At 42.4% G+C, this 12,624-nt stretch overlaps 1 protein-coding gene across 1 annotated transcript in view; it reads left to right on the forward strand.

Moving 5' to 3' along the window:
* The window catches only part of LOC311141329 (huntingtin-interacting protein 1-related protein-like), a 40,225-nt gene that overhangs the window by 8,656 nt on the left and 18,945 nt on the right, over positions 1-12,624 (forward strand). Inside the window, exons 2-7 of the mRNA XM_084176626.1 lie at positions 7,113-7,176; positions 8,692-8,834; positions 10,762-10,818; positions 11,613-11,693; positions 11,950-12,026; positions 12,344-12,405. Coding sequence (XP_084032752.1) covers positions 7,113-7,176; positions 8,692-8,834; positions 10,762-10,818; positions 11,613-11,693; positions 11,950-12,026; positions 12,344-12,405 — 484 coding nt within the window. The remainder of the gene's footprint in view (positions 1-7,112; positions 7,177-8,691; positions 8,835-10,761; positions 10,819-11,612; positions 11,694-11,949; positions 12,027-12,343; positions 12,406-12,624) is intronic.

Consider the following 12,624-nt stretch of genomic DNA (forward strand, 5'->3'; position numbering starts at 1 on the left):
TAGACTTTTCTGACCTTATGGCATTGCTGTTGAAAGTTTTAATGGTGTTTGTTTCTTTGTATGAATGAGTGACGGAGTGTGCCAGTGGGGGACGGGGTAGTTCTTTTGTTGGTTTGTGTCATTGCCAATCTACAATTCTAGACTTCTAGCAGTTCTATAAATTCCATTGCTCACACTTCACTGCATTATGCAGTTTCTGATAAGGTTAGTGTAACAAGGATCTCCCTTCCTCCCCCTTCCCTCTCGCTTCCTTTCTCCCTCACACTCCCGGTCTTTTTCACTCACACACTCTCTCTCCTCCTCTCCTCTCCTCTCCTCTCCTCTCCTCTCCTGTCCTCTGAGTGTCAATCAGTCTGAATGTATTAAGGAGCCTCCCTGCAGCCATGCTGCTCCATGGCCATCTGCCGAGGCCTCTGTGGCAGAGCGTGGCCCCCATTCAACCCGATCTTATACCCCAGCTGACGGGCCTTCCTCCTCCCACAAACCCCTCATTGTCATGCACCCCTCCAGGCCACCACTTGCTCTGGCCCCCTATAAGCCAGCACTAGCAGTAGCCTCACAAGGAGGGGTCCACATTAACCAAGACTGCCCTCTGTCTCTCCTCCCAACTTTCCCCTCACTCGTGAGTGGTTGCCTTAGGCGCACAGTAGCCCCTCTGTGCTTTGTTTAGTGACTGTGTGTTTTGGGAGAGGGGGAAGTTGGTGGGTTGTGGTCTGTGGTGTCTCCACAGTTTCACTAACTGAGGTCTTTATGCATTTCCGGGATTGCTGGCAAATTTCGACCAGGCTTGACTCGAATTTCCGAGATTGTGTTCCTCCCTCCCTATGTGAACGATAAGATGTGTGCATTCTAGAGTGAGTGAATGTACTGTATGTGACTGTGTATACAGCAAGTGGGTAAAGGAAAAATGTGGGATTATTTTTCGATTGAGTGACTCATTAGGGCAGAATGTATGCGTGTGTGTGTGTGCGTACAGACTTACATTTGCCCCTGCTCGGTGTAACATACCAGTGTCTCTTTTCTGTGGCGGTGGTGGGTTATTGAGGGGGAAGTAGGGCGAGAGGGAGCTGGGACAGGACCAGAAAATCTGCATAAATGAATCATAACAGCTCATGTATGTCACTGCAAACTGGATTAGTCAGTCGGTTATGTAATGAATTGAAATGAAATAGAACAGCAGGCTGTGAGTGAACAGGGGATCCAGAGCTCTTGAATTCCTCCATCTTCTTGTCCTTTTCACCTGCTGTGGTATATACAGTTGAAGTCGGAAGTTTAAATACACTTAGGTTGGCGTCATTAAAACTCGTTTTTCAACCACTCCACAAATGTATTGTTAACAAACTATAGTTTTGGCAAGTCGGTTAGGACATCTACTTTGTGCATGACACAAGTAATTTTTCCAACAGTTGTTTACAGACAGATTATTTCACTTATAATTCACTGTATCACATTCCAGTGGGTCAGAAGTTTACATACACTAAGTTGACTGTGACTTTAAACAGCTTGGAAAATGCCAGAAAATGATGTCATGGCTTTAGAAGCTTCTGATAGGCTAATTGACATCATTTGAATCAATTGGAGGTGGACCTGTGGATGTATTTCAAGGCCTACCTTCAAACTCAGTGCCTCTTTGCTTGACATCATGGGAAAATCAAAAGATATCAGCCAAGACCTCAGGAAAAAAATTGTAGACCTCCACCAGTCTGGTTCATCCTTGGGAGCAATTTCCAAACGCCTGAAGGTACCACGTTCATCTGTACAAACAATAGTACGCAAGTATAAACACCATGGGACCACGCAGCCGTCATAACGCTCAGGAAGGAGACGCGTTCTGTCTCCTAGAGATGAAGGTACTTTGGTGCGAAAAGTGTAAATCAATCCCAGAACAACAGCAAAGGACCTTGTGAAGATGCTGGAGGAAACCGGTACAAAAGTATCTATATCCACAGTAAAACGAGTCCTATATCGGCATAACCTGAAAGGCCGCTCAGCAAGGAAGAAGCCACTGCTCCAAAACCCCCATAAAAAAGCCCGACTACGGTTTGCAACTGCACATGGGGATAAAGATCTTACTTTTTGGAGAAATGTCCTCTGGTCTGATGAAACAAAAATGGAACTGTTTGTTCATAATGACCATCGTAATGTTTGGAGGAAAAAGGGGGTAACTTGCAAGCTGAAGAACACCATCCCAACCGTGAAGCACGGGGGTGGCAGCATCATGCTGTGGGGGTGTTTGCTGCAGGAGAGACTGGTGCACTTCACAAAATGGATGGCATCATGAGGAATGAAAATGATGTGGATATATTGAAGCAACATCTCAAGACATCAGTCAGGAAGTTAAAGCTTGGTTGCAAATGGGTCTTCCAAATGGACAATGACCCCAAGCATACTTCCAAAGTTGGGGCAAAATGGCTTAAGGACAACAAAGTCAAGGTATTGGAGTGGCCATCACAAAGCCCTGACCTCAATCCTATAGAAAATGTGTGGGCAGAACTGAAAAAGTGTGTGCGAGCAAGGAGGCCTACAACCTGACTCAGTTACACCAGCTCTGTTAGGAGGAATGTGCCAAATTTCACCCAACTTATTGTGGGAAGCTTGTAGAAGGCTACCTGAAACGTTTGACCCAAGTTAAACAATTTAAAGGCAATGCTACCAAATACTAATTTAGTGTATGTAAACTTCTGACCCACTGGGAATGTAATGTGATGAAAGAAATAAAAGCTTAAATAAATCACTACTATTATTCTGACATTTCACATTCTTAAAATAAAGTGGTGATCCTAACTGACCTAAGACAGGGAATTTTTACTAGGATTAAGTGTCAGGAATTGTGAAAAACTAAGTTTAAATGTATTTGGCTAAGGTCTATGTAAACTTCCAACTTCAACTGTGTGTATATATATATATATTTTTTAAGTCCTCCCTGATCTTAAACGGCACTGAAACACACATGCTTTGAGGGAAGTGTTGACCTAGCTCTGACTGTGCTTCTCTCCCTTCATCCCTCCATTCACTCTGACTAGTTCTACCTGTTGGCCCAGATGCCTGAGGGACCAGGACAGAGGCACTGTGTACCGTGTTGCTGGTCACATTAGGTCTCTTTTCTCTATTGTCATTGTCAGCATAACATGGCGAGGACACCCTGATGCATGGAGTATTTTGGGAGCATGTAGGGTATCAACTGTTAGGAATGCTCATTTGACACGTTTTGTAATCCATCTAATGTAGGAATCCCAGTTGCCATCAGTGGTGTAAAGTCAACCAGCAATTACATTTGGAATGCTGTAATCATGTGTCATGTGTTTGGAAAAGATGGACACCCGGGTTTGTTAAACTTTTATCCTCGGATAACCTCAGATTATTACATATCTCAGATGTTTTATCAGAAACAACAGCTCCTTGTGCTGTATTATCTCAAGATGCAGAAACAGCTTTTGATATCCCTTACTAGATCTGACTTTGCTGATGGCTACTTTATAGAAGAAAAATGTACTGCTATGACTGTGATGTGGTTGTCCCACCTAGCTATCTTAAAAGGATCGTACCCTTTTTTTCTTTTTTTTCTTAGCCTAAAATGACATAACCAAAATCTAACTGCTCAGGACCTGAAGCAAGGATATGCATATTCTTGATATTATTTGAAAGGAAACACTTTGAAGTTTGTGGAAATGTGAAATTAATGTAGGAGAATAACACATTAGATCTGGTAAAAGATAATACAAACAAAAAAAATCTGTTTTATTTTTTATTTTATTTAATCATTTTTTAAATGAAAGAGAAAGGCCAGACAGTGATGTAGGAATCTAGGTGTAATTTAGATTTTGTCCACAAAATGGCATCATTGTGTGTGCAAAGTTTCAGACTGATCCAGTGAAGGATTACATCACTACACAATATTTTGTATCAAGTCTGCCAGGAGTTTTCCCAAATGTTCAGAATTTGTCAATTTATACATTTGCAAGTACATACAGTGGGGGAAAAAAGTATTTAGTCAGCCACCAATTGTGCAAGTTCTCCTACTTAAAAAGATGAGAGGCCTGTACATTTCATCATAGGAACACGTCACCTATGACAGACAAAATGAGAAAATCCAGAAAATCACATTGTAGGATTTTTAATGAATTTATTTGCAAATTATGGTGGAAAATAAGTATTTGGTCAATAACAAAAGTTTCTCAATACTTTGTTATATACCCTTTGTTGGCAATGACACAGGTCAAACGTTTTCTGTAAGTCTTCACAAGGTTTTCACACACTGTTGCTGGTATTTTGGCCCATTCCTCCATGCAGATCTCCTCTAGAGCAGTGATGTTTTGGGGCTGTCGCTGGGCAACACGGACTTTCAACTCCCTCCAAAGATTTTCTATGGGGTTGAGATCTGGAGACTGGCTAGGCCACTCCAGGACCTTGAAATGCTTCTTACGAAGCCACTCCTTCATTGCCCGGGCGGTGTGTTTGGGATCATTGTCATGCTGAAAGACCCAGCCACGTTTCATCTTCAATGCCCTTGCTGATGGAAGGAGGTTTTCACTCAAAATCTCACGATACATGGCCCCATTCATTCTTTCCTTTACACGGATCAGTCGTCCTGGTCCCTTTGCAGAAAAACAGCCCCAAAGCATGATGTTTCCACCCCCATGCTTCACAGTAGGTATAGGCGGCAGGTAGCTTAGTGCTTAAGAGCGTTGTGCCAGTAACCGAAAGGTCGCTGGTTCTAATCCCCGAGCCGACTAGGTGAAAAATCTGTCGATGTGCCCTTGAGCAAGGCACTTAACCCTAATTGCTCCTGTAAGTCGCTCTGGATAAGAGCGTCTGCTAAATGACTAAAAATGTAATGTAAATGTAAAATGTGTTCTTTGGATGCAACTCAGCATTCTTTGTCCTCCAAACACGACGAGTTGAGTTTTTACCAAAAAGTTATATTTTGGTTTCATCTGACCATATGACATTCTCCCAATCCTCTTCTGGATCATCCACATGCACTCTAGCAAACTTCAGACGGGCCTGGACATGTACTGGCTTAAGCAGGGGGACACGTCTGTCACTGCAGGATTTGAGTCCCTGGCGGCGTAGTGTGTTACTGATGGTAGGCTTTGTTACTTTGGTCCCAGCTCTCTGCAGGTCATTCACTAGGTCCCCCCGTGTGGTTCTGGGATTTTTGCTTGTGATCATTTCGACCCCACGGGGTGAGATCTTGCGTGGAGCCCCAGATCGAGGGAGATTATCAGTGGTCTTGTATGTCTTCCATTTCCTAATAATTGCTCCCACAGTTGATTTCTTCAAACCAAGCTGCTTACCTATTGCAGATTCAGTCTTCCCAGCCTGGTGCAGGTCTACAATTTTGTTTCTGGTGTCCTTTGACAGCTTTTTGGTCTTGGCCATAGTGGAGTTTGGAGTGTGACTGTTTGAGGTTGTGGACAGGTGTATTTTATACTGATAACAAGTTCAAACAGGTGCCATTAATACAGGTAACGAGTGGAGGACAGAGGAGCCTCTTAAAGAAGAAGTTACAGGTCTGTGAGAGCCAGAAATCTTGCTTGTTTGTAGGTGACCAAATACTTATTTTCCACCATAATTTGCAAATAAATTCATTAAAAATCCTACAATGTGATTTTCTGGAATTTTTTTCTCAATTTGTCTGTCATAGTTGACGTGTACCTTTTTAAGTGGGAGAACTTGCACAATTGGTGGCTGACTAAATACTTTTTTCCCCCACTGTATGGCTTTTTCTTTACAACTCTGTCTAGAAGTTCAGCATCCCGGAGTCGCCTCTTCACTGTTGACATTGAGACTGGTGTTTTGCGGGTACTATTTAATGAAGTTGCCAGTTGAGGACCTGTAAGGCGTCTGTTTCTCAAACTAGACACTCTAATGTATTTGTCCTCTTGCTCAGTTGTGCACCTGGGCCTCCCACTCCTCTTTCTATTCTGGTTAGAGCCAGTTTGTGCTGTTCTGTGAAGGGAGTAGTACACAGCGTTGTACGAGATCTTCAGCTTCTTGGTAATTTCTCGCATGGAATAGCCTTCATTTCTCAGAACACGAATAGACTGACGAGTTTCAGAAGAAAGTTATTTGTTTCTGGCCATTTTGATCCTGTAATCGAACCCACAATTGCTGATGCTCCAGCTACTCAACTAGTCTCAAGAAGGCCAGTTTTATTGCTCCTTTAATCAGCACAACAGTTTTCAGCTGTGCTAACATAATTGCAAAAGGGTATTCTAATGATCAATTAGACTTTTAAAATGATAAACTTGGATTAGGAAACACAACGTGCCATTGGAACACAGGACTGATGGTTGCTGATAATGGGCCTCTGTACCTATGTAGATATTCCATTAAAAATCTGCAGTTTCCAGCTACAATAGCCATTTACAACATGAACAATGTCTACACTGTATTTCTGATCAATTTGATATTATTTTAATGGACAAAAAAATTGCTTTTCTTTCGAAAACAAGGACATTTCTAAGTGACCCCAAACTTTTGAACAGTAGTGTAATTGAATTTGATCAACCCTTTAACTAGAACAGAATATGGGAAAATATAACCTTGGCATCCCGTAATCCGAACCATCAATTTATAAATTTTAAGTCTGTTCACAGATTGTATTTAGTGCCAAGGAAATGTTTTTACTATGAAATTGGCACCAACTGTTCGCTGTGTCCCCTAAATCAGGTAGGCACATTCCTTCATATGATGTGGAAGTGCCCTACAGTTAAATGCTTCTGGGGTATTCGAAGTGCTTGATTTTAAATATTCAATGTAAGGGGAGACTCAAGGGATGGATAGGTGGGAGGGGGACTGATAAGCAACCTCCGTTGCTAAGTGTTATGGGAAGCATGCTAGCAGATACCTATAAACTTCCAGTCATTGCGCTAAAGCAAGTTAGCATTAGCTTGCGAAACTACCTCTAACTTCCTTCCTTCATACTGGACACAGAAGCATATAAATGGTATCCATGAGTTCATCTGACTCTGGGGAAGTAGATACATGGCCTCATTGTGAAAATCCTGAAGTATCCCTTTTTAAATATGCTTTTTGTCACTGTTGAGTGGTAGTTCAGTAGCCATAGTGACTGATGGCCTCAACCCGTCCTCTCTCTCCTCTCCCAGCTCAGCAGCATCAGCAAAGCCATCAACTCCAACGAGGCGCCTGTGAAAGAGAAACATGCACGCCGTATCCTTCAATATAACCCCAAACTGGGAACAGTAAACCTTTTTGCTATTATGTGCTCCAAACTTTGTATGCCTGATAACCCACTGTGCCGAACAACTGGGCTGTTTTTAACCACTGGGGAGTTATGCTGTAGAACCCCAACCCTGTTTGATATACAATGTAATCATGTGGTGTTCTGTAAAGGTAATTTGGTTTTTAGAGCTGACATTTGCCATCATGTAGGCTATACATCCATCCTAGGATAAAAATAATGTAGTTTAAGACAACGAAATAATGCCATGCGGAGCGTTTGAAAATAAACACATTCATTGGACCAGTGCTGTTGCTGATTCTACAGGATTAGCATTGAAAATGTGACTAGCGGTCGGAAAATCAATTAATAAAGTGGCTGTAGATCATTTGAATAAAGTTTAAATGAATAGAATGACAGTAAAACAGTTTTTCTGTTGTAGTTAGCTGAAATTCACTACGATTGTATTTATTTTCCACTTTGATGGCAAAGTTTCTGTACTGCTACCATTCATTCTGTCATTTTCGCTCTGGTGCTGGTTCAGTGAATTCGTTTATTTTCGAACGCTTCTGCATGGAATTATTACATAAGGGATAATCAATGAGGGGCTATGTGTTCTATGGACAATAATGAACGACGTGGAAGGTGTGTTCCACAACGCGCTAGCGGAGTGGAACTAACCTCCCACGGAGTTGCATTATTTTCCAGAGAACGCATAGAGTCCTGAGTATATAGCCATTGAATTTTACCATGCTGATATACTGTGCGCTATAGGGAAATAATGCACGCTCTAGAATGCCGTTCAAGCCAATCAGAAATGAGTATTCAACAATGCCATTTTATAATTAAGCAATAAGGCACGAGGGGGTGTGGTATATGGCAACATACCACGTCTAAGGACTGTTCTTATGCACGACGCATCGCGGAGTGCCTGGACACAGCCCTTAGCCGTGGGATATTGGCCATATACCACAAACCCAGAGGTGCCTTATTGCTATTATAAACTGGTTACCAACGTAATTAGAGCAGTAAAAATAAATGTTTTGACATACCCGTGGTATTTGGTCAGATATACCACGGCTGTCAGCCAATCAGCATTCAGGGCTCGAACCGCCCATTTTATAAGTTGTCTTAACCTTTGTTATCTTCAACTTAGAATTCACCCAGGATATTTTACTGCTAAATGTATCTATGGCAACAATGCTTATTATCAAAGTTTATTGGTCACGTGCAAACGGTACAGTGAAATGCTTACTTGCTAACTCGCAACAATGTACAATGTATTTTATGCTCCTGTGATGATTTAGTGTTAAGTATACATTAATCTCTTAAACTGTGTTTTGTTTTAGGTAATGTAGTAAGATAGAGGTGTTGAAATTGTGTGATTTTTATTACGGTCTCCATCGCACATGAGAGGAAGAGAAAGTAAAAGAATATGTGAGGGACCGAGTGAAGGTATTGTTTTGGCTTTGTATTTTGCTGGTCTTCCTTGACGGCCCCTACAGGGATAATTCTGGGGACCCACAGGGAAAAGGGGGCCTTTACCTTCTGGTCCTACGCCTTGGGCCTCCCTTTGTCCAGAAACTCCATCCTCAGCTGGAAGTTCTGCCATGTGCTTCACAAAGTGCTGCGGGACGGCCACCATAACGTAAAACATGCTCTCCGCTCTATACACTCTACTCTGTATTAGGGTTTTTATTTCCACATAATCAAATACATACAATAAAAAAATGTAGAGAGAGAAAAGGAACATACAGTGGGGAGAACAAGTATTTGATACACTGCCGATTTTGCAGGTTTTCCTACTTACAAAGCATGTAGAGGTCTGTAATTTTTATCATAGGTACACTATTGTATGATTTTTAAGTAATTAATTTGCATTTTATTGCATGACATAAGTATTTGATACATCAGAAAAGCAGAACTTAATATTTGGTACAGAAACCTTTGTTTGCAATTACAGAGATCATACGTTTCCTGTAGGTCTTGACCAGGTTTGCACACACTGCAGAAGGGATTTTGGCCCACTCCATACAGACCTTCTCCAGATCCTTCAGGTTTCGGGGCTGTTGCTGGGCAATACGGACTTTCAGCTCCCTCCAAAGATTTTCTATTGGGTTCAGGTCTGGAGACTGGCTAGGCCACTCCAGGACCTTGAGATGCTTCTTACAGAGCCACTCCTTAAGTTGCCCTGGCTGTGTGTTTCGGGTCGTTGTCATGCTGGAAGACCCAGCCACGACCCATCTTCAATGCTCTTACTGAGGGAAGGAGGTTGTTGGCCAAGATCTCGCGATACATGGCCCCATCCATCCTCCCCTCAATACGGTGCAGTCGTCTTGTCCCCTTTGCAGAAAAGCATCCCAAAAGAATGATGTTTCCACCTCCATGCTTCACGGTTGGGATGGTGTTCTTGGGGTTGTACTCATCCTTCTTCCTCCAAACACGGCGAGTGGAGTTTAGACCAAAAAGCTCTATTTTTGTCTTATCAGACCACATGACCTTCTCCCATTCCTCCTCTGGATCATCCAGATGGTCATTGGTAAACTTCAGACGGGCCTGGACATGCGCTGGCTTGAGCAGAGGGACCTTGCATGCGCTGCAGGATTTTAATCCATGACGGCGTAGTGTGTTACTAATGGTTTTCTTTGAGACTGTGGTCCCAGCTCTCTTCAGGTCATTGACCAGGTCCTGCCGTGTAGTTCTGGGCTGATCCCTCACCTTCCTCATGATCATTGATACCCCACGAGGTGAGATCTTGCATGGCGCCCCAGACCGAGGGTGATTGACCGTCATCTTGAACTTCTTCCATTTTCTAATAATTGCGCCAACAGTTGTTGCCTTCTCACCAAGCTGATTGCCTATTGTCCTGTAGCCCATCCCAGCCTTGTGCAGGTCTACAATTTTATCCCTGATGTCCTTACACAGCTCTCTGGTCTTGGCCATTGTGGAGAGGTTGGAGTCTGTTTTGATTGAGTGTGTGGACAGGTGTCTTTTATACAGGTAACGAGTTCAAACAGGTGCAGTTAATACAGGTAATGAGTGGAGAACAGGAGGGCTTCTTAAAGAAAAACTAACAGGTCTGTGAGAGCCGGAATTCTTACTGGTTGGTAGGTGATCAAATACTTATGTTATGCAATAAAATGCAAATTAATTACTTAAAAATCATACAATGTGATTTTCTGGATTTTTGTTTTAGATTCCGTCTCTCACAGTTGAAGTGTACCTATGATAAAAATTACAAACCTCTACATGCTTTGTAAGTAGGAAAACCTGCAAAATCGGCAGTGTATCAAATACTTGTTCTCCCCACTGTACATGTGCAGGTGGAAAAAACAGGCCTTAGATTAAATTCCTGCCTAATTGGTAGCCTACATAAAAAATAACGCAGTATTGCTTTGAGCAGAGCTCTCAAACTCATACAGACTGTGTATTAATTAAGCATTCTGTTTTTTATGCTGACCTCCGTGGCCTTAATTAGTCCAGTAGTATTATCTTCTATAATTGCTTATTTGAACATTATTGAGTTTCAGTACTATTATTGAATTGACATTATCACTCCCCCTTTTTCCCTCCAGAGCCTTCAGGACTGCATGAGACATCACAGTAGCATAGTTGAGATGGGGCAACTATGGGTGAGTCTGGCAATTGTGCTGTGCTATGTTTTTGTCGAGGGGTGCTTGAATAGGTTGATGACATTTTGGGCGAAGAAATTGAATGTCAGATTACTTAAAATGGGGAAACTTCCCTTGCTTTAATTTTTACGTTTAGTTAAAAATGCAGATGTTTTGAAAACCTATTTTCAAACATCTTCTTTTCCCCCTCATACAGTAATTGTACTTCCTGTGCAGCCAGAGTTAATCTCTGTCTGCTGCAGTTAGAGATTCTCCAGTACTTTTGTATACTTTTTAGCCAGTAGTTCTGAAAGTAGCACCCACGAGCCAAAAGTGGTCCCCGAGATTTGCGTACTAAATCACATATGTGCAGATATGTGCACCATGTCATTGCTCTCTCGCTCTGCTGTGTGGTTCTTGCTGGCTGTCACTCAAATGGCGAGGGGCTGAATCTCATTGGCTTGAACCCCAATTGTTAGGGGCTGGCCCACGTGGGGGGAAATGTAGGGAAAATGGCATAGCCCAGCTTCCAGAAAACAGTTGCTTTCAAACTAGGGATTTCATGGCTAATTGAGGCAGTATTTAAGACAGTAATTCTGTTAATAGATTATGCATGTATGAACTACACATTGACACATCCAGCCCAAAGTGTGAGATTTAAAAAATACTTACTAGTCGCCAAAGTACCGGAGAATGTTTTTAAGAGAGGAGTGGGTAGAAAGGAAAGGCTTTTTCTTGCCATCTTCAAATAAAGCCAAGCTTAATGTTTGTTGCAGCAAAGAGTAATGCTTGTTGCTTGCTCCTATTTTTTCCAGGGCAACCTTCATGACAAATATGGACAGCTGGTGGCTCTGTACTCTAAGCTCCTCTGCACAAAGATGGAGTTTCACATGAAGGTAAGAGCACCCTCTACAGTGTTGGGGGACGGCATGTTTTACCGTGATGGGATATTGGCTAATCTTACCATTTTATGCATTGGATTGCGACAAGTGCTTTCACAAAATGCCACCTAGTTGAACAAACAATGTATGTCATTTGAATTGATATGATTAGATATGAGATCATTAGATATTTCTAATGTTGTCCCATCCTTGAAAAATATTGTTCAAGAATTGTTGGCTCACTTTTGCCATCCTTTTGTCTTCCATGCAGCATTCTGAAATCCGATCCAACCTAGAGGTGACAGATGAGGTTCTGGAGCGTGTTGCAGGAACAGACGTCAATAATGTGTGAGTGTGTTCTCCTCCCTCTCCAGTCTCCACACATCCCTGGCACTCTTGACTGTGCACTCCCTCTCCTGTAATTGAGTTATCAGAATATCATACAGAGACATCACACAAATGCATATACATTTGATTGGCATAACTCAAGGGAAGTCAATTATTGATATAAAATACAAATGTCATGCTCTCTGATTCAAAGGACGCTATCATACCATTTAGTTGGAGAACTGTGGGGACTGGGGAGCGAGCCTGCTGCTCTTTCCTTTCTTAAGGAAGCCATTAGCATTGTGTTACTAAGGGCGGTATCGACTTCCCTCCTGTAGGTTCCAGCTCACTGTGAAAGTGTTTGATTACCTGGATGCAGAGTTGAGGCTAGCTGAGACAGGTGAGAATCCCCCGCTTCTCTCCTACTTACCTACCTACCTCCACCTCTCAAAGGATGGGTAACCTGAGCTACAGGGCAGTGGTCTGTTTCCATCAACTGTTTGTGTTTCGGAAATGGAATAGGGACTGGATAGCAGCCAGTTAAATATAGACTTGTGAGCACACACTTGTGCTGCTGTTGAGGGAGTGACTTAATCGCCCAAAATGACTACACTTTATC

This window comes from Coregonus lavaretus, assembly GCF_964263955.1.
Source record: "Coregonus lavaretus genome assembly, chromosome: 14".
Taxonomy (NCBI): domain Eukaryota; kingdom Metazoa; phylum Chordata; class Actinopteri; order Salmoniformes; family Salmonidae; genus Coregonus; species Coregonus lavaretus.